The sequence below is a fragment of the Rhinoderma darwinii genome, chromosome 10 (assembly GCF_050947455.1).
Source record: "Rhinoderma darwinii isolate aRhiDar2 chromosome 10, aRhiDar2.hap1, whole genome shotgun sequence".
Taxonomy (NCBI): Eukaryota; Metazoa; Chordata; class Amphibia; order Anura; family Rhinodermatidae; genus Rhinoderma; species Rhinoderma darwinii.
In genome coordinates, this window is record NC_134696.1 from 24,379,337 (window position 1) to 24,402,537 (window position 23,201).

The window sequence follows — 23,201 nt, forward strand, 5'->3', positions numbered from 1 at the left end:
GCCGCATTGATAACACCTCAGCAGTGCCACAGGCTGATCGCCTCCATGCCACGCCGCAATGATAACACCTCAGCAGTGCCACAGGCTGATCACCTCCATGCCACGCCGCATTGATAACACCTCAGCAGTGCCACAGGCTGATCGCCCCCATGCCACGCCGCATTGATAACACCTCAGCAGTGCCACAGGCTGATCGCCCCCATGCCACGCCGCATTGATAACACCTCAGCAGGGCCACAGGCTGATCACCTCCATGCCACGCCGCATTGATAACACCTCAGCAGGGCCACAGGCTGATCACCTCCATGCCACGCCGCATTGATAACACCTCAGCAGTGCCACAGGCTGATCGCTTCCATGTCACGCCGCATTGATGCAGTAATTCATGCAGAAGGAGCCCCGACCAAGTATTGAGGGCATATACTGTACATATTTTTCAGTACCAACATTTCGGTATTAAAAATTATTATTGAAATTGGGTTTATATAATATTCTAATTTTCTGAGAGACTAAATTTGGGGTTTTCATTAACGGTTACCATAATCATCAACATTAAAAGAAAAAAATGCTGGAAATAGATAACTCGGTGTGTAATGAATCTATAGAATATATGAGAGACCCTTTTTGAATTGAATTACTGAAATAAATTTACTTTTTGATGATATTCTAATTCATTGAGAAGGACTAATATATATATTTCACATATACACAAAATTCTATATATTTATTATCTATGGGATTATACATGTATTGATAATGGGGTATACGAAATACATTTTTCTTTTTTATTGAAAAATAAAATAAACATTTTGAGAAAAGGGTGGATGAAATAGGAAGCTAGAAGTGAAGAGTAGGTATATGTATTTTTCAACAGGTCTCATTTAAGCCCTGTTGACACAGTTTTTTCACAGGCAGAAAAAACCTGACTCCGAGTACCTTCAGGAATTTTAAGGAAGATTTTGAACTGCCTGCATGTATTTTTCCGTGTTTTTTTCCTCAGCATTTTTCGCCTGCGGCTAGTGAAGCTAATGTAAAGACCAGGGGCAAAAAAAACGTTGAGGAAAATGCTCAGAAACTTGCGCCGCAGGTTTTTTCTGCCTTCCATTGATTCAATGAGATGTCAGAGGCGGAAACCGCGGCAAAAGCCGTCAGGGAAAATTACGCCTCTGCCTACCAATGGAATCAATGGAGGGTGATTTTGGATGTTTTTTGGCTCGGATACCGACGTGGTTTCCACATGAAAATCAGCGCCAAATAATTCAGTGTGAACTGACCCTTAATATACATGCATACCACACTCGCCAAAGTTATACTTACTTTGTCCCCACTGATCGGGAGGTTCATGGGGTCTGGCAGACTTCTGCTGCAGTCTGGCTGCATATTCAGTTCCAAACTAAAAAGTGTGCGCACAGGGCACACCACCTGTCACTATACAAGGGGCTTACATTTAGGGGCATAAGCTAAAAATCGGAAGTAGAACGCCTCCAAACATCTGCCGATTAAGTTCAATGGGAAAAACGGCGCAAAAAAGAAGTGCATGTCATGTCTTGAGCCGTTTTTCATTGACTATAGAAAAACAGCTCCAAAAACGTCCGTAAAAAAACGCGAGTTGCTAAAAACAAGTCTGAAAATCAGGAGCGGTTCTCCCTTGAAAACCGCTCCGTATTTTCAGAAAGTTTTTTAGTAAGCGTGTGAACATACCCTAAGGTCTAGTGTAGCCTGAAAAGCATAAGCTATATCTTTTGTTCGTCTGTCTGCAAAAAATAATTCTGCCTGTACGTTTTTGGAATAAAGAAGCTAATTTTTTATCACATGGAATTGTTGGATGTTCCTCTCTTTTATCCGCTGGGTGTATGTGCCAGGAAAGTTATCAAACGCCTCTATAGGCCCCTTTCATCCAATAGAGGCCAAAAGAATATCATTTTTGGCCCCCGTCAGGCTGGCTTTTGTCGGTATACCTTTTGTTCAATTGTATGGATTAGCGCAGTCTGCTGTGCTATTACATAGAGAGGAATCCCGCCCAAGAACATATCATACGACATACATTGTTGTAACATAGGAGCCTATGGGTGCTGGAGGTACAGGTCAGGAAATGCTCGGAAACGTATACTTCCGAGACGGATACAAACGCAGTATGAATAGATCCCAAATCTATAAGTTCAATAGCTAAAAGTTACAATTTTCATATATTCTTTACTCTGGCGAGATACAACTTTGCTTTAAACTTCGGTTGCCAAGAATAATCTGCTCCTTTGAGAATTTGCCTCATAAGACCTGGAAGGAATAAAGCACAGAATGTCTGACACTAGTGAGTCTTGCTCTACAAGACGCAGGTCAGTAGGATGATATGTACATTGCTACAACGCAGAATTAATTTTGCTTTTTTTAAGGTGAAATTCCTTTTAAACTAAAATTATGGATTGTACCAACTGCTCCGGTCGGTGGTCACACTATGATTGCACGCGTTCTATTTCATTTCAATTTAGGATGCACATTTTTTTCTGAGTCTATAGGCAAATACTGTTCCAAGAAAACCCTTATTTGCTATTATCAAGCAGAACTCCAGTAGGACAAGTGACACGGTGAGTTTTTTGAGGTGTTGGTTTGTCTAATGTATCCGAATTGCTGCAAATTGTAACAGGACTACTACAAGAGAGCAGGGAAGGTACCGATTCTTCTTACGGAGATCGAGCTGGTAGGGAGTCTTTAGGGCAATGCTCCCTGGGAAAAGTATGCAAAATAGAAAACGGTCTCTCTAGTGCCACCTATAGGTAGCTACACTGCATGTCAATGCCTTACTCTTTAGCTTGTAGATAAAAAAGGGGGAAAGTTATTTTGCAAGTGACCAGAAAATCTAATCTCTTCAACTACCACACACACATAGACACTTCCAGTTCCAAACCAGATAATAGTACATATGTTTTTCATGGGGATTTTTAAAAAGAAAATGCTGCAAGGCAATGAAACACTTGCTGCTGGGTTCCCTCACAGATTATAGCTATAAATTGAAGGTCCCAGCAGAGAGACATCGTCTGATCAACCTATTTTTGGGGGCCATTCTAACAAAAATGGATTGCCACAGCAGACAACTCCTTTAACTAAATTGAATACACATTTTTACTTAAAAATGGAATATACCTTTTAGAGAGAATATATTATATTGTATATGATCTGCAATAAATAAAGATATATTTTGCCTACAGGTACAAATAACCTTATGGATATGTACAATCACACCATTATATCAGAATTTATTTTGGTGGGACTTTCTGACTCACAAGAACTCCAGCTTTTCCTTTTTGTGGTATTTTTGTACATCTACATAATCACAGTGAGTGGTAACGTGTACCTAATTCTTGCGTATAGATTCAGCCCAAATCTTCACACTCCGATGTATTTTTACCTAGCGAACTTCTCTTTTCTGGATATATGTTACATCACCGGGACGGTTCCCAAAATGTTGTCAAACTTCTTATCAGAGGAGAAGACAATCTCAGTTTATGGTTGCGCTATACAGATGTACTGTGTTTGGCTGTTTGGTGGAACAGAGTGCTACATTCTGGCCGCCATGGCTTATGACCGATATAATGCCATATGTCACCCTCTTTTATATAAAGTCATTATGAATAATGAAACGTGTACCCTACTTATCATTGGTTCGTGGATTATCGGGGCGGCAAATTCTCTTATACACACGGTCCTCACGTTCTCCTTGACCTTCTGCAGTAATAAGATCAACCATTTCTTCTGTGATGTTCCACCTGTTCTTGAACTCTCATGTACAAGTACCTGGATCAACGAGCTTGTCATTTTTCTCATAGGTGGTTGCGTTGTTATTGGCTCCTTTATATGGATAATGATATCCTACATTAAGATCATCTTAACAGTTGTGAAGGTCCATTCTAGGTCTGGGGGAAGCAAAACTTTTTCGACCTGTACTTCCCACCTAATTGTTGTTACAATATTTTATGGGTCTGGTATCTTCATGTACTTCAGGCCAAAATCAAGTTATGGAATGGACCAGGACAGGCTGATCTCTGTCATGTATACTGTAATTGCACCCATGCTAAACCCTATGGTGTACAGTCTAAGGAACAGTGAAGTAAAATTGGCCATGAAAAGGATATGGTCTCAACTAATAAAATTGTGAGCTCTTATGATAATGAAATCCTACATTAAGATAATCTCAACAGTTTTAAAGATCCATCCATGACCAGGAAGAAAAAAAAACTTTTTCGACCGCTACTTTCCACTTAATTGTTGTTACAATATTTTATGGCTCCGGTACCTTCATGTACTTCAGACCAACAGCAAGTTATAGAATGGACCAGCACAGACGGATCTCTGTCATGTATACAGTTTTTACACCCATGTTAAACCCTTTTGTCCACAGTATCAGGAGCAGTGAAGTAAAAAATGGTGAAGAAAAGTAAAAAATTAGCTCTTTAAGTTTAACCTATTTTAAAACCTATTCATTAATGATCAGTTGTTCAACTGTACTGTATAGCTACAATATAGTTACATACATAGTTTGTACGGTTGAAAAAAGACACATATCCATCAAGTTCAACCAAGGGATGGTAAAGGGGAAGTAAAAAATTTCTACACATAGGAGCTAATATTTTTTAGTTCTAGGAAATTATCTTTGCCTTTTTTGCAGCATCTCCTGTCCCTGCTGTGACGGCTCCTGCGGTGACTATTCCATATATTCACAGTTCTCACAGTAAAGAAGGCTTGTCGTCTCTGCAGATTGAACCTTTCTTTTTCCAGATGGACGGAGTGCCCCCTTGTTTTTTGAGGGGGTTTTACATGGAACAGGATTTCACCATATTTTTTGTATGCACCATTCATATATTTATATAAGTTAATTATGTCCCCCCTTAGTCGTCTTTTCTCAAGGCTAAATAGGTTTAGTTCTTTTAATCTTTCCTCATAACTTAGATTCTCCATGCCCCTTATTAGCTTTGTTGCTCTTCTTTGTATTTTTTCCAACTCCAGGGCATCCTTTCTATGAACCGGAGCCCAGAACTGAACTGCATATTCTAGATGAGGCCTTACTAATGCTTTGTAAAGTGGTAATATTACATCCCTGTCCCGTGACTCCATGACTCTTAATACACGACAATATCTTGCTGGCCCTTGAAGCAGCTGATTGACATTGTGCTGTTATTTAGTTTATGATTTACAAGTACACCCAGATCCTTCTCAACAAGTGACTCCCCCAGTGTAGCTCCCCCTAGGACATATGATGCATGCAGGTTGTTCGTACCCAGGTGCATATCTTTACATTTATCTACATTAAACTTCATTTGCCAAGTGGACGCTCAATCACTTAGTGTGTTCAAAGCAGTATGCAATTCACGAACATCTTCCATAGTCTGAACTATATTACATAGCTTGGTGTCATCTGCAAAAATAGAAATAGTGCTATTAATCCCATCCTCTATATCATTAATAATTAAGTTGAATAATAGTGGTCCCAGCACTGAACCCTGGGGTCACCACTTATAACCGGGGACCATTCAGAGTAGGAATCATTTACCATAACTCTCTGGATACGGTCCTTGAGGCAATTCTCAATCCAATTACAAACTCTACTTTCTAAACCTATAGTCCTTAATTTACCCATTAGACGTCTATGAGGGATGGTGTCAAATGCCTTTGCAAATTCTGAAAACACTATATCCACAGCGGCCCCTCTGTCTAGGCTTCTGCTCACCTCTTCATAAACAAATCAGGTTGGTTTGACAGCGTCTGTCCTTAGTAAAACCGTGCTAGCCATCACTTATAATACTATTTATTGTCATATAATCCTGTGTATATAGTCCCTCAATAGCCCCTCAAAAATTTTCCCCACAATGGATGTTAAGCTTACTGGTCTATTATTACCCGGGGAAGACCTAGAGCCCGTTTTGAAAATAGGCACCACATTTGCCCTGCGCCAGTCCCTTGGCACTATACCAGTCACTAGAGAATCTCTAAATATTATGAAGAGGGGGACAGAAATAACTGAACTAAGCTCCTTACGAACTCTAGGGTGTAACCCATCTGGTCCCGGGGCCTTGTGTACATTTATTTTATTTTATTTAGCTTGCACCATATCTACATTCATCCAATTCAGTATATCAACTGATATATTAACAGCACTGGCACCGGCTACATCAGCTGCTCTTTCTTCTGTTGTATATACAGAGCTAAAGAACCCATTTAGTAACTCTGCCTTCTCTTGATCCCCTGTGACCAACTCCCCATTACCACTATCTAGGGGTCCTACATGTTCAGACCTTGGCTTTTTTGCATTTATATACTTTAATAATTTTTGGGGATTTGTTTTACTTAGCCATCTGCCTTTCATTTTGTATTTTTGCTGATTTTATTACCTTTTTACAGATTTTATTAAGCTGTTTATAATTTACAAAGGCTACAGCTGTACCCGCCGATTTGTATTTTTCAAATGCCCTTTTTTTGTCATGTATTGCCCTTTTCACAGAAGGTGTAAGCCATGTGGGGTTTAATTTTAGTCGTTTATGCTTGTTACCAATCTGAATAAATTTTGCACTATAATTGCCCAAAGTAGATTTGAAAATCTCCCATTTCTCAATTGTCCCATTATTTGACATTAGTTCTTCCCAGTCCATATCCTGAATTGCAGCCGTCATCCTGGGGAAATTGGCCTTCTTAAAATTAAGTGTTTTTGCTCTCCCAGCCTGTGTTTGTTTTTTACAGTATATGTCAAATATAACTATATTGTGATCACTGTTACCGAGGTTTTCACGAACATTGACTATGTAAATAAAAATTAAAATGCAAGACATTGTTTTGAAGGGGAAAAAATCCAAAAATGTTATGGATATTTTTCAACTTCTTATTCAAAGTCCCTACCTCACCCCAAAGTTATACTTACCTGGTCCCTGCTGATCTAGAGGTCCATGAAGTCTTCTTGCAGGCTGCGTGCTCAGATCCTAGGCATCAACCGGCGTGACGGGCCCGGGAACGCACAGAACATGTCAGCTGTCAATACTAAAGGGATTCCACTACCCCTGGCTAATGGATGGCATGGTCACCCAAAGCTTCCCTAGTTTATTGATAGAGCAGTGTTACTTGAGCATGTTATTTGTGCACTGTATGATTCTATTATTTGAGCAGTATATAAGATGCCATTAGTAGGGTTCCTATAGAAGGTACTACACAGGGCACCAACCAAACCTAACCTGCATGCAGGTTCCCTGCGGGATCACGTTCTACCTCTTATTACACCTCCACAAAGAAGGATACCTCTAAACATAATATCTCAAATACCAGGCTAAACCTAGGGTCACTATTGCATATAAAATAATAAAGTAACCCCTGGGCAAACCAGAATTTGTAGCAATAAATTAAATGTTTATAAAATAAAAGGCAAAACGCAATTCTAAACACATGCATAGTATTCAAGACATTATAAAACGGCAAAAACCGAGTGGGGACGACAATCAAACACCAAATTAAACTAGCTCAACACCACAACAGACATACGAGATGAGTTACCCCAATGTTAGCTACATATCAACCACCTTTGTAACGTACTAAGTAAAATGGCTAATATCCCATAAAGAACATGATGTGAGGATAGTAAGTAAGTAATCCCTCCAAATCATGTACTAACCCATATTGGTCATTTGTGTGAAGATCCATGTGCGTCCACGAGCTCAGATCTGGTGTTCGGCCTATATTTAATAAATATTTAATTAATTGTCACAAATTCTTACGGTTTCCATCCAATCTGAAGGTCTCATCAAAAAGTTAGGTCATGGTGTCTAAAGAAAAGGGCTGCGGTACAAGAAAATAAAAGCAAAAGGAATGGGTTGATAGAGCACACATCTAGGTAGTTTAAGAATGGGATTAGAAACAATCAGCTAAGTCAATTGTATGTTGTGAATGGTAGCAAATTTTGATCCATTGATTGAATTGCCCTTGGTCACCCAACACTTGTAATTTTTGGGGGCCAAGACTTGAGAACTGTGTGGTTATGGTACCAAAGCAAAAGGGGACACAATGGCTTTGATGAGGTGATGGTGTGTGTTTGAATATGGGTTCACATGTTGGCTGCAAGATTTCAGATCGGCTAGTGGGCCCAGTTTCAAAACATTTTTCTACTTGCAAATAGTGAAGTTAAAGAGTTCTGCATCTTATATAACCATATCTCTAATTACTTCCTAATACGCTCTATATTTAATCCCTGAGAGCTGCTCTTGGGGAAAGTGGCTGCAAATGGGTAGCAGTAATAAAAAAATATATAAAAAAATAAAAAATAAAACTTTACAAACTTTTAGAAATTTGTTTATACTCTGACATTTTAGCCAAATTTTGGTCAATTCTTGAAAATATTTTTTGACATTTTACTTCCAACTTTTGTTTTCATTCTGCAGCTGTCACCATACGAAGCATTTTTATCAGATTTTGTGACTTACAGAAGTAACAGCAAAATCACATTTCTTCAATAAGAAAGAACGGATGAGACACGGCACTAAGAGTCTTTGATGCAGCTTGGAAATTATTTCAATGAAGTCACTTAAAAAGTTGAAGAGTTGTAAGATTCAGTCACAACAGATGCTGCTCAGAAGAAAATGAAGTTCTGAGGAAAGTGTCTGCCTACATGCCACATAAAAGCCTAATTTTAGCTGAAAATAGTGAAATTAGGAAATACATTTTAACCCAAGTGAATTTCCACCTTAAATAATTTTTTTATAAATATAAATTCTTAATTTTTTGTTAATATCTTAAAATATTTTTATATTAGTGTAAAGGATCTGCCAGGCACAGCTTCGGGGTTAACTTCCATAGGTAATCAGTCTTCACCTGAGTCTATCTCTCTGAGACTGACTCCAGCTTCCACCACTCAGGCTGGCAGGATTAGGAGTGGGAGAGCCTATCGCAGCCTGGCCAGACTCAGCTAGCTCCCGCCCTCTGTCTATTTATACCTGCCTTTCCTGTTCCTCCTTTGCTTGTGATTCTTTCCGTGTGGTTTCCTGGCCCAGCTACAGCTCCTAACAATTTGATCCTGCTCCATTCTGAACCTGGCTTTCTGACTACTCTTCTGCTCTGCGTTTGGTACCTCGTGCTCTCCTGGTTTGACTTGGCTCGTTCACCACTCTGTTGCTCACGGTGTTGCCGTGGGCAACTGCCCCTTTCCCTTTGCTTTATATTCCCTTGTATGTTTGTCTTGTGCACTTACTGAGCGTAGGGACCGCCGCCCAGTTGTACCCCGTCGCCTAGGGCGGGTCGTTGCAAGTAGGCAGGGACAGAGTGGCGGGTAGATTAGGGCTCACATGTCCGTTTCCCTACCCCTATCATTACAATTAGTTGGAGTCTGTGGGTGGGATTACCATGTAAACGTCCACAGTTCCCATGATTCCTCTCTCCTCTCACAGGCATTGCCTATATTTACAGCTGCCCGATTGCCCCTCTATTACAAAGTGGAAGGCAGGGTTGTAATTACTCACTGCCTTCGGGCTTATTCAGATGAACATATAATACGTCCATGCTACACGCGTGATTTTCACGCGCGTCGCACGGACCTATGTTAGTCAATAGGGCCGTTAAGACAGTCCGTGATTTTCAGCCATCGTATGTCCGCTGCGTAAAACTCACGATTTGTCCTATATTTCCCCGTTTTTCGTGCATCATGCACCCATTGAAGTCAATGGGTGAGTGAAAACCGCGCACGGCACACGGACGCACTTCCGTGTGCCGCGCATGATGCGCGCTACAGTAGTCAAAACTATGAATGAAAACAGAAAAGCACCACGTGCTTTTCTGTTTACAAACATAAAAACAGAGTGTCATAATGATGGCTGCTGCGCGAAAATCACGCAGCCACGCATCATATGCTGATGACACACAGAACTTTTGAACACGCAAAACGCCACGGTTTTTTTTGCGAGCAAAACGCACACACTCGTGTGAATCCGGCCTTCTAGTAAGACATCTCTGCTGATCTGCTGTCCAGCATGTGAAACACAATCTCTCCAGAGACAAGGAAGGAGGGGGGGAGAGCAGGGAGCAGTAAAGATAAGAGGCATGTGATATGGGACATCCCATAGTTCTGGGGGGAGAGAGGGGAGATCACTATGTGTTCAGTGTACGGGGCATCACACAAGCAGGCGATAAATACCAGGAGCACGGTGACGTGACTGCATGTGAGACCGGCTTACATAGGCCTTTCAGCTACAGATAGTACATTAGTAAGTGGCTAATCTTACTGCAATTAAACTATTTGCACACATTTTTTTAAAGACTGGAAAACTTTTATAAAATTTTAAATTCTCAGCCACAATTATATTTTCAACCCTAGGGGATTTGGAGCTCTGTATTAGATTGACATGGCTCCAAACACTATAAAAATATATTAAAGAGTTTTCCCACGAGGGATATTTATGACATATCCACAGGATATGTCAAACTTCAGATGATGCGGGTCCCACCTCTGGGACCTGCACCTATCTCTAGAACGGGGGTCCCTAAACCCTGTTCTACCTTCTTATGTTCCGGCTGATTTCCGACCATGAAAGAGAAAACAGAGCTGAGCTACGCTGCTGCCGTAACTGCTATTCACTACTATGGGAGTTACAGAAACAGCATATCTCAGCGAGTTACGCTGTTTCTGTAACTCCCGACCATATAGTCAGGAAGCGGCCGGGAGGCAGCGTGAGTACAAAAAGCTAGAATGGAGTTTAGAGGGGCCCCGTTCTAGAGATAAGAGTGGGACCCGCATCTATCTGACATTTATGACATATCCTGTGTATATCAGAAAAAAGGAGATTTTTGAAGCAGCACTAGTCCCGAGTATGGTGCGGTGCACGCTGTCAAGCCAGGCAAACCCACTCCAGCACGATGTATATCCAAAGAAGTAGTAGGACAACAGCACACGTCTTCAAATCATCAAAGTGGTTTTATTGTCAAGACATCCACAAACGACAAGCAAAGTTTCGACCCATAGTGAGTGAAGGGTCTTTGTCAAGCCTAACATTATGTCTAAAAACATCGTTATAAATGGGTGAATACAAATGATCACATGGCCCATTCCAACCAGTGAACATCGTGAATCTGGTCTCCCAGGTGAAGCATACATTAGTCTTAATGACATACATCAAATAGTTATATAATCTTCAAAAACGTGCAAAACTACAATGTGTAATACATCTTTAATACATCATCATCAATAATATATCAATCATTGTTATTACAATAGAAAAGTGAAGGAGGAAAGTTCACCACACTCCAGGTTCCAGCTACGATCACAGAGCTCTACTGTGCATGCTCAGCAATCAATCATCCCTGCTGTGCAAAAAATAAAGACCAGCGTTCGATCCAAAATAGTGATCAAAGTATGTATAAATGTAAGACATCCTCAGTCATAACAGGAATCCATCATACTGCAGCTCCATATCTGTATATTTTGAGGCAAAATTAATTCAATAATTAAAAACGTCTTCACTCTGTATAAGTCACATGTGAACAGGGCAGACGGAGGGAGAAGGGATCAGGTTCATATTACTTCATGATATCAATCACTAGAAGTTAAATATAAGACATCCTCAGTCATAACAAGAATCCATCATACTGCAGCTCCATATCTGTATATTTTGAGGCAAAATTAATTCAATAATTAAAAACGCCTTCACTCTGTTTAAGTCACATGTGAACAGGGCAGACGGAGGGAGAAGGGATCAGGTTCATATTACTACATGATATCAATCCCTAGGAGTTAATGTCATCAAATACTATTTAGTGTTAAACCGCCTACATAAATCGGATCACCGAAGTGATTCAAAAACTTTCTAGGGAATGCTTGTAACTTCTGTCCGACAAATCATGTTGGACAATAATACCGCACAAAACACGAGATTTATATAATGATGATAAAAAAGCCTTCATTCCGTGATGTTAAGTCACATGTGAACAGGGCAGACGGAAGGAGAAGGGATCAGGTTCATATTACTACATGATATCAATCACTAAAAGTTAGTGTCATCAAATACTCTTTAGTGTTAATTCGCCTACATAAATCGAATCACTCAAAGTGATTAAAAGACTTTCTAGGGAATGCTCGTAATATCTGTCCAACGAAACATGTCGGACACCTATATCGCACAGAACACGAGATTTATATAATGATGATAGAGCATCAACCATAGCCCACCCAATCAAAAAACCACTATACTCAAAAACATTGCATAAAAAATACAGATGGATGCCAACATGAAAGGAACCGCTATAATCTTCGTTCTGATCATAAATCCGCTGGCGTGTGGTGAATAAACCTCCATCACGAACATGCTCAAATCTGTAAGAAATATTCCAAAAATAACAAGACCCTCAGGGATACAAGACGATGCAAAAAAATAGATGCTACACAATGTGTCAGAAATCACCCATCAAGTGTACAATATTAAAAAAATGTTAAAAACAGCAATGGGATTTCAGAGTCCAGGAATTATCTTGTATTCTAGATTCAAACCTTTGGGGTATAGGGAATCTAACTCAAAGATCCAACGTAATTCTTTCTTTTTCAATAGCTTCTGTCTATCCCCTCCCCTCCTGAGTATCGGGACACAATCTATTACCCTAAATCTCAATTGATTTAACTGATGATTCTTTTCAATAAAATGCCTTGGTAATGGAAGTTCCATCATTTTCTTTCTGATTGTACTTTTATGCTTATTAATTCTCAATTTAATAGGCATAGTTGTCTCTCCTATGTAAATCAATGAACAAGGACATGTAATCATATATACAACGAAATCTGAATTGCACGTAAATCTGTGTCTGATATTAAAGACCCTCCCCGTATGTGGATGCTGAAAACTATTCCCTTTCACAATATTATTGCAATTGCAGCAATTCAGACAGGGAAAATTACCATTTTTGGGGGGGCAAAGTAGTAATTGTGTATTTTTCTTTCTACTACCCACGTCTGACTTAACCAGTGTGTCTCTGATATTCTTAGTCCTCCGATATGACATAATAGGTGGTATTCTCAACGTGTCAATCTCATTATGTCCCTTGGACACTATAGGCCAATTCTTTCGCAGAATATTACCTATGCGACCACTCAAATTGCCAAAAGTTGATATAAATGGTATACGTTCAACTTGTACACCCTTAATATTGGATTCCAAACTATTGTCTAGTCTATCCTTATGTTTCTGTCCAAGTTTCCTAGGATAACCTCTCTTCGTAAATTTATTACATATCTGAGTCAACCTAATTTGTTTCTGTGTAGTATCTGACACAATCCTATCAACCCTTAATAATTGACTCCATGGTAACGACTCAATCATGTGTCTAGGATGGTTACTACTATATAAAAGGAGATTATTTCTGTCTGTGGGTTTCACAAATAAATCTGTGGAAAATACTCCGTCTTTCCATTGTACCAAAGTGTCCAAGGGGGACGGCGATGGGGTCCAATGTGGCCCCAACGTACGCGAACATCTTCATGTCCACCTTTGAGGAGGAGTATGTCTACACCTCCCCCCATATGGGTCACATCCGCTGCTGGTGGAGATTTATTGATGACATTTTTGTCATATGGGAAGGTGATAGGTTGGGTCTTGATCAGTTTTTGTTAGAACTTAACACACATATTCCAGCTCTTCAATTTACCATGGTTTGTTCTGATCGAGAATTACAATTTTTGGACACTTTGGTACAATGGAAAGACGGAGTATTTTCCACAGATTTATTTGTGAAACCCACAGACAGAAATAATCTCCTTTTATATAGTAGTAACCATCCTAGACACATGATTGAGTCGTTACCATGGAGTCAATTATTAAGGGTTGATAGGATTGTGTCAGATACTACACAGAAACAAATTAGGTTGACTCAGATGTGTAATAAATTTACGAAGAGAGGTTATCCTAGGAAACTTGTACAGAAACATAAGGATAGACTAGACAATAGTTTGGAATCCAATATTAAGGGTGTACAAGTTGAACGTATACCATTTATATCAACTTTTGGCAATTTGAGTGGTCGCATAGGTAATATTCTGCGAAAGAATTGGCCTATAGTGTCCAAGGGACATAATGAGATTGACACGTTGAGAATACCACCTATTATGTCATATCGGAGGACTAAGAATATCAGAGACACACTGGTTAAGTCAGACGTGGGTAGTAGAAAGAAAAATACACAATTACTACTTTGCCCCCCCAAAAATGGTAATTTTCCCTGTCTGAATTGCTGCAATTGCAATAATATTGTGAAAGGGAATAGTTTTCAGCATCCACATACGGGGAGGGTCTTTAATATCAGACACAGATTTACGTGCAATTCAGATTTCGTTGTATATATGATTACATGTCCTTGTTCATTGATTTACATAGGAGAGACAACTATGCCTATTAAATTGAGAATTAATAAGCATAAAAGTACAATCAGAAAGAAAATGATGGAACTTCCATTACCAAGGCATTTTATTGAAAAGAATCATCAGTTAAATCAATTGAGATTTAGGGTAATAGATTGTGTCCCGATACTCAGGAGGGGAGGGGATAGACAGAAGCTATTGAAAAAGAAAGAATTACGTTGGATCTTTGAGTTAGATTCCCTATACCCCAAAGGTTTGAATCTAGAATACAAGATAATTCCTGGACTCTGAAATCCCATTGCTGTTTTTAACATTTTTTTAATATTGTACACTTGATGGGTGATTTCTGACACATTGTGTAGCATCTATTTTTTTGCATCGTCTTGTATCCCTGAGGGTCTTGATATTTTTGGAATATTTCTTACAGATTTGAGCATGTTCGTGATGGAGGTTTATTCACCACACGCCAGCGGATTTATGATCAGAACGAAGATTATAGCGGTTCCTTTCATGTTGGCATCCATCTGTATTTTTTATGCAATGTTTTTGAGTATAGTGGTTTTTTGATTGGGTGGGCTATGGTTGATGCTCTATCATCATTATATAAATCTCGTGTTCTGTGCGGTATAGGTGTCCGACATGTTTCGTTGGACAGATATTACGAGCATTCCCTAGAAAGTCTTTTAATCACTTTGAGTGATTCGATTTATGTAGGCGAATTAACACTAAAGAGTATTTGATGACACTAACTTTTAGTGATTGATATCATGTAGTAATATGAACCTGATCCCTTCTCCTTCCGTCTGCCCTGTTCACATGTGACTTAACATCACGGAATGAAGGCTTTTTTATCATCATTATATAAATCTCGTGTTTTGTGCGGTATTATTGTCCAACATGATTTGTCGGACAGAAGTTACAAGCATTCCCTAGAAAGTTTTTGAATCACTTCGGTGATCCGATTTATGTAGGCGGTTTAACACTAAATAGTATTTGATGACATTAACTCCTAGGGATTGATATCATGTAGTAATATGAACCTGATCCCTTCTCCCTCCGTCTGCCCTGTTCACATGTGACTTAAACAGAGTGAAGGCGTTTTTAATTATTGAATTAATTTTGCCTCAAAATATACAGATATGGAGCTGCAGTATGATGGATTCTTGTTATGACTGAGGATGTCTTATATTTAACTTCTAGTGATTGATATCATGAAGTAATATGAACCTGATCCCTTCTCCCTCCGTCTGCCCTGTTCACATGTGACTTATACAGAGTGAAGACGTTTTTAATTATTGAATTAATTTTGCCTCAAAATATACAGATATGGAGCTGCAGTATGATGGATTCCTGTTATGACTGAGGATGTCTTACATTTATACATACTTTGATCACTATTTTGGATCGAACGCTGGTCTTTATTTTTTGCACAGCAGAGATGATTGATTGCTGAGCATGCACAGTAGAGCTCTGTGATCGTAGCTGGAACCTGGAGTGTGGTGAACTTTCCTCCTTCACTTTTCTATTGTAATAACAATGATTGACATATTATTGATGATGATGTATTAAAGATGTATTACACATTGTAGTTTTGCACGTTTTTGAAGATTATATAACTATTTGATGTATGTCATTAAGACTAATGTATGCTTCACCTGGGAGACCAGATTCACGATGTTCACTGGTTGGAATGGGCCATGTGATCATTTGTATTCACCCATTTATAACGATGTTTTTAGACATAATGTTAGGCTTGACAAAGACCCTTCACTCACTATGGGTCGAAACGTTGCTTGTCGTTTGTGGATGTCTTGACAATAAAACCACTTTGATGATTTGAAGACGTGTGCTGTTGTCCTACTACTTCTTTGGATATCCTGTGTATATGTCATAAATGTCCCTCATGGGAAAACCCCTTTACGAAATTAATTAGCACAGAATGTTGGACCTAAAAACGAAATGGTGTTGAAATGTTGGCCTGCACTTGTACTAGTAACACTGTATAAGAGGTTTAAAATATCACAATATTACATTTACAATGGGTATCTAGGACGAAGAAAGAAGCATAATAATGGCCCCTATATGTACAGTATCATTTGGAGCTAACTTTGGAGGTGATCACTTTTTATGTTGATTCTGAAATAATCTATTAGACCTTATTAATGATAGGTGTTGTATGTGTACAGATAACAAAAAGTTTACCATGCAAAGTAAAGTGGACAAGTTCTGTAAAGAAAGAGGAGTGGACCACCAGAATAATGTCCTCCGGTGGGCCCAAGAAACCATAGTCTGAAACTGGCCGTGTCCCTTCGACTGTGATTGACTTTACTCAGCTGATGCTCGGAGAGGTGGGTTAGCGGTGTAGGGGCTGTAGACATTCTGTGAGTCCGTACACTGCTCTGCTGACTGAGTGGAGCTGAACAACATCGATCACAGCCGAAGGGGCACAGTGCACAGGACCGCAGGGTTAGTCACAACGATGGAACGGTAGGCCAAGGTGTCAGAAGTTAAAAGTCCATTACTGATTGGTTGTATGTACAATTGGCCACAAGGTGGATAAACACTTCTCAGCAGAGAGCCACAGTCTCTTTAACGTTACAGCAATTACAAAATGACGGTAATACAGGCAAATGGCGTCTACTCTCCATCCCCCGCTGACAACCTGTTTCCCCTGGTGCATGCCCGCACCAACAGCATCGGCCATGGCCCATGCACTGAACTCTGGTGGGAACAGACACCTTTTATCAATTAAGCGCTGCCCCAGCGTGAGGCATGCAGCGTCCCTATGCTGTATGCGTCCTCACCACTGTTATGGAGTAGAAAAATCAACTCAAGGATTGCATATGGGCGGTTTCTCCTGGCATCTTGGCTGTTTCTCCTGGCCTCTGCAATAGACAGGATCAGTCACCCTTGCCTTAAGAGTACCAAGGTGCAGTGAGCTTTGCTTGAGGATCTGCCAAGCTCGCAACATGTGACCACAGGTCCTTAATACATAACACATTACCAAATGATAATTCAGTTTGGCCACCAGATGGCAGCAAAGCAATAGAATATACATATATATCATATGAATAAAGAAATATTACATCATACATAGCACTCCCGCTTCTACAGGATCTGGACCTGTGAATAAAGTTAGAGCAACATTATTCAAAACACTTAATGAAACAGGGGTTGCTCCACACGTTACGTCTCTCTAACATGTCAGTAGTTGCCCTTTACCCGTCCCTCTCACTTACTAGTACTGCCCTACATTAGGGCAGCATGAATGTAGTGATAGGTTTCCTTTAAGAGGTTTCCTTATAGTTGTTTCTGACAAGTTTAACAAAGTTGTACAATGACGCAGTAAATAACATGTAACCCATCTGTATAAGTTAGAATTTTCTATTATGTTCCCCTGTTTCTGCACATAATTAGCCTTCTGGGCCAACATGTACCTATGAGGATTAGCTATAAAGTCACTAAGGCAATTAAAAAGACGATTTATTTGTGTCAATCACATAATAAGACACTTCCATAAGTATTCATACGATATCAATTGTATTTTACGTAAGGCAAAAACTCCACCTTAAGTTTTTAACCCCTGACAATTATAATAAAGACACATTGAACCTGATTCCTGCCAGACAAACCATGATGGTTGCGGAGGTGAGTCCATGTCGTCATGATCTCTCTATTCAGTCTGTCCTATTATGCATATTTGGTTCATATTAGCTGCATATACGGTTATCATGGAATTAACTCAAGCATTCGAAACGTTGTAAAGCCAATGAAAGAAAAAGGAACATACTAATATAGCAGAATTTGCAGGCGCAGAGCAGTTGAGTTTGTCATTTGGCACAAGTTGCGTTGTAATAATCTATAATTTTCCATAGGACTGCAGGCAAACTTACTAAGTTGCCACTTTCAACATAGTTTCATTGAAATCTTATACTCAGCTCTGCTACCTCTGTGCTTCCTAATAAAAGAATGAGTTGAAACATATGAAGGGGCTTAAATGTTCAATAAAGTCCTATTAAATATTTACCTCTCCTTCAGTGCGAATATTTAGCTGAACAAAAAGTAGATAAAAACATTTTCAACTTCCTGTAATATTTGCAAATGCATGCGCGCCAAAAATGTCCAAGCAATTACGTAGACATATCTAAACTGTTTTTGGGTCTGCCGTGTGATAACGCTCTGGAATAACACAATGTAACGGTCCCACGTAAAACCTCAGATACAACATCATGATACGTTCAGGGGCGGACGTGCCATTTGTGCAACCCGTGCAGCCGCTCAAGGGCCCCAGTGGGTAAGGGGGTCAATGCCACCATGAAAGCAGCTGCTGGTACCTTACTGTCTGTTGGATTCCATGTAAGGGAATTAATGAATTTCATATATGGTTCTTGTCTTTGTCCACCCTATGAAACAAATAAGTCATAATGTGACTGGGCCAAGTTGTCTATTGCCTGTTATTATCTATTATTATCTTTATACAAGTCCATGTAGTTCACGGCTATGCTCAGGTATTCCTCCATTATATGCAAAGGCATGGGCGATGGCCTGGGCTGCCTAGGAGTTAATCCAGCCTTGTTACTATACACCATTCCCTATAAGCATTACATTCATTCTGTATCCATTGCGGGTTATTAGAGAATATTACATGCCGATAATTCCGACATTTCCACATTATCCCTTGTATTACTAGATATAATAAAATTCTGCATTTCTGTATAAAGCAGCATAAATATTGGTTCTCGCTCCTGCTCGGCTCCACTTGACTGCGTCACATTTATTAAGTCGTATTTGGAACTGAACCTAGTTTTTCTGTTTGTACGCTGTGTAATTAGAAGACTATTATATTTGCATTTTAGGTGGTTATTATTTCAACCTTGTATAACCCAGGACCTTTGCTGCCATGCTGTAAAGCTTCCTGTCAATAAAATGAATGACAAAAACAAAAGAAGAGATAATTTGGAATTACAAAAAAAAAAAACGGCTGAATAACAATGTATAGTAAGTGTGGATTTGGCTTCCAGGATATACAGCAAACTCTGTAACAGGTCTACCATGTGCCATGTGTAATACTTGTGTCCTCTTATGTGGCAGAGGGGCTTTCTGTTAATCATCTCCGCAGATATAAGTGGTCGTGTGCAGAGGACCCTTACACCTTAGGGCTCATTCAGACGAGCAAAATACTCATCCGTGTGCCGTCCGTTGAAATAACTGACAGCACACGGGACCCATGCCTTTCAATGGGGCTGTTCACACACGCAGGAGTTTTCACACAGCGAGTGTCCGTTGCGTGAAACTCACTGCATGTCCTATATTGGTGAGTTTTTTGCGCACCTTGTCGCCCATTGAAGTCTATGGGTGCGTGAAAACCACGAACAGCACACGGACTACATCCGTGTGCTGTCCGTGTTTCACGCATCAGTTGGTAAGAAAATGCAAAGAATTAAAAAAAAAAAAAAAGTGCTTGCACGGACGTGAAAAACGCATGCCACACGCAAAGCACACGGACATGTACTGCTTGAAAGTAGGGAGGACGATAGATAAACTAAAGTGACACATGCATTAATAGTAGAAGTTCTTCTGCCCCTACGATGTGAGATGTGTCAAGGCGCGATAGATAGAGATAGACAGCTGGGCTCACACAATTTGATCAAAATGTGTGCTAAGAACCTCCCTATTGTAAGTAGATTCAGCAGTAATGCATATTTATTTATATTTTAGTGGCTTAGGTGGCATTAGTGTTTGCAGTGTGCTGTCACAGATAGATAGATAGATAGATAGATAGATAGATAGATAGTTAGATAGATAGATAGATAGATAGATAGATAGATAGATAGATAGATAGATAGATAGATAGATAGATAGATAGATAGATAGATAGATAGATAGATAGATAGATAGATAGATAGATAGATAGATAGATAGATAGATATGAGATAGATAGATAGATAGATAGATAGATAGATAGATAGATAGATAGATAGATAGATAGATAGATAGATAGATAGATAGATAGATAGATAGATAGATAGATAGATAGATATGAGATAGATAGATAGATATGAGATAGATAGATAGATAGATAGATAGATAGATAGATAGATAGATAGATAGATAGATAGATAGATAGATAGATAGATAGATAGATAGATGGATATGAGATAGATAGATAGATAGATAGATAGATAGATAGATAGATAGATAGATAGATAGATAGATAGATAGATAGATAGATAGATAGATAGATAGATAGATAGATAGATAGATAGATATGAGATAGATAGATAGATAGATAGATAGATAGATAGATAGATAGATAGATAGATAGATAGATAGATAGATAGATAGATAGATATGAGATAGATAGATAGATATGAGATAGATAGATAGATAGATAGATAGATAGATAGATAGATAGATAGATAGATAGATAGATAGATAGATAGATAGATAGATAGATAGATAGATAGATAGATAGATAGATGGATATGAGATAGATAGATAGATAGATAGATAGATAGATAGATAGATAGATAGATAGATAGATAGATAGATAGATAGATAGATAGATAGATAGATAGATAGATTTTATTTATCTCCAGTCGGGAAATTATTGTGTTCAGCATTACGTAATCACATAAAAGACATAATAAAAAAAATCAAAAACATTACATAAAAACAAAAAAAATAAAAATAATCATGCGCTAGCCTATAGCAGAAACACCAGCTATACTTGTACTAGCTCGGTCTATAATATTAACGATTCCCACACCCATATTTCCCTGCTAACAATTTATTATAGAGGCCTATGGCAGTTGGCAGAAATAGCGTTCCTTCACACAACATAACTGTACAAAAGTACCAATAGATTTCCATGGGCACTGTAATCTCTGTGGCATGAATCCGGGATACAGCTGTGTGCATGAGCCCTAAGTGCATGTCATTTATCCACATGAATGGTCAAAATGTTCAAAGGTAATAAAACTGTAAAGAAGAATACATAGAGGTAAGGGGGCCAAACATCAGGTGCTACATCCCTGGAGGGGAGGGCTGACACTTGTTCTACCATCTCTTGGCATAATCCTTACACAGATTTACACCATCTGCAAGATAAGAGAATGTGTTCAATTTGAGAACCATGGGGCCCATAGACCCCGGAGACATTCTCTATGCTATGTCCTTCGTTAGTTTTCTAGGGTCAAATTCCAACATTCAATCAAGGGTAATTTTAGAAAATTTTTTAATAAAATGGGTCTACAAATGATTCCCAGAAAAAGAAATGGTTTAGATCCAGATTAGTGGCACCATGTGAATGTTTTCATTTGTAGATGCCAGTCGGTAACCACACACACACAACTGTTTTTTTTTTAAAATAATGGTGGTATAGTATTCATTTTAGTAGAAGGTTCTACCAATGATAAGTTGATTACAGAGAGTCCCTTTGCTGCTACCCCCTGTAATCTGTGGAGCAATCCAGCAGCAAGTGTATAATTTCACTGCAGCGCCCCCACAGGGAAATTAAAGTATTACACCATGCCTACTGAAATCAATGGCTCTCCATGCAATGTATGGACAATCTGGGTCCTCTAGAGCTAGAGACTCTCTTCGTAGCCACTCTCCATTCTGGCTAATAAATAAGGGTCCTTAATGGGGTACCCCACCCCCTTTGACCCAATTTCCTTATAGGGTACTTGAAAACAAACCCTTTTTTAATAATAATCTCTCTGTTAATCCTCAGATTCAAAGGAACCGAACTGCAATAAAAGATTTCGTCCTCCTGGGATTTTCCGGGGCTCCTGTTCTTCAGGTTTTATTATTTGCCTTGTTCTTGCTGATCTATGTTATGACAATGATGGGTAATATATCAATAGTCATTGCCTACAGGTTTACTCCATCGCTTCACACCCCAATGTACTTCTTTCTCACTAATTTATCCATCCTGGAGATCTGTTACATTTCTGCCACCGTGCCCAAAATGCTGTCAGATTTCCTATCAGCCCATAAGACCATCTCGTTCTCAGGCTGTGCCACACAGATGTACTGTTTTTTACTCCTGGGTGGAGCGGAGTGCTACCTGCTAGTAGTGATGGCATACGATCGTTATAATGCCATATGTCACCCTCTGTTATATGCCACCATTATGAGTAAACGAATTTGCGTTATACTGGTCACCGCCTCGTGGATTGGTGGCGCTATAAACTCTTTAATACATACGAATCTTACGTTTACCTTGTCCTTCTGCGGAGATAATAAGATCAATCATTTTTTTTGTGATCTCCCGCCTATAATGCAGCTGGCCTGTACGTCAACGGTGATCAATGAGATTGTCCTCCTTGTGGCCTGTGGTTGTGTCATTGTCAGCTCTTTCATATTAACCATCATATCCTACGCGCACATCATCACAACGGTTCTGCATATAAAGTCATCATCAGGGAGGAAGAAGACGTTCTCCACCTGCACCTCTCACCTGATGGTTGTGACTTTGTTTTATGGTTCTGCTATTTTTATGTATTTTAGACCCAAGTCCAGTTACTCAATGAATCAGGATAGGGTGATATCAGCTTTGTATGCGTTTATCACTCCACTGCTCAATCCCTTCATCTACAGCCTCAGAAATGGGGATGTGAAGGCAGCTGTTAAAAAGATAGGGTGTCATCTAATGGTAGGTCAAAGATATTAAAGTGGTTGTCCGGAATTATGAAAAAAATGGGTCTGCCTGTTTTCTAGAAACAGCGCCACTTTTGTGCGTAGATTGTGTCTGGTATTGCAGCATAAAGTGGTATATCCAGGATGGACAATCAGCACCAACCCACCCAAAGGATAAGTGACAATTGTTTAATCGCTGGGG

General features: G+C 39.3%; 2 protein-coding genes across 2 annotated transcripts; both read left to right on the forward strand.

Moving 5' to 3' along the window:
* The first annotated feature begins 3,196 nt into the window (after positions 1–3,196).
* On the forward strand, positions 3,197–4,150 carry LOC142662554 (olfactory receptor 5I1-like). Its single transcript, XM_075840766.1, has one exon. The coding sequence runs from the start codon at positions 3,218–3,220 to the stop codon at positions 4,148–4,150; it is 933 nt and encodes a 310-aa protein (XP_075696881.1). The 5' UTR covers positions 3,197–3,217.
* Positions 4,151–18,585: 14,435 nt separating this feature from the next.
* Positions 18,586–23,033, forward strand: LOC142662578 (olfactory receptor 5AR1-like). Its single transcript, XM_075840790.1, has 2 exons — positions 18,586–18,606; positions 22,092–23,033. Exons 1-2 carry the CDS (start codon positions 18,586–18,588, stop codon positions 23,031–23,033), a joined length of 963 nt encoding a protein of 320 aa, XP_075696905.1.
* Positions 23,034–23,201: the final 168 nt, after the last annotated feature.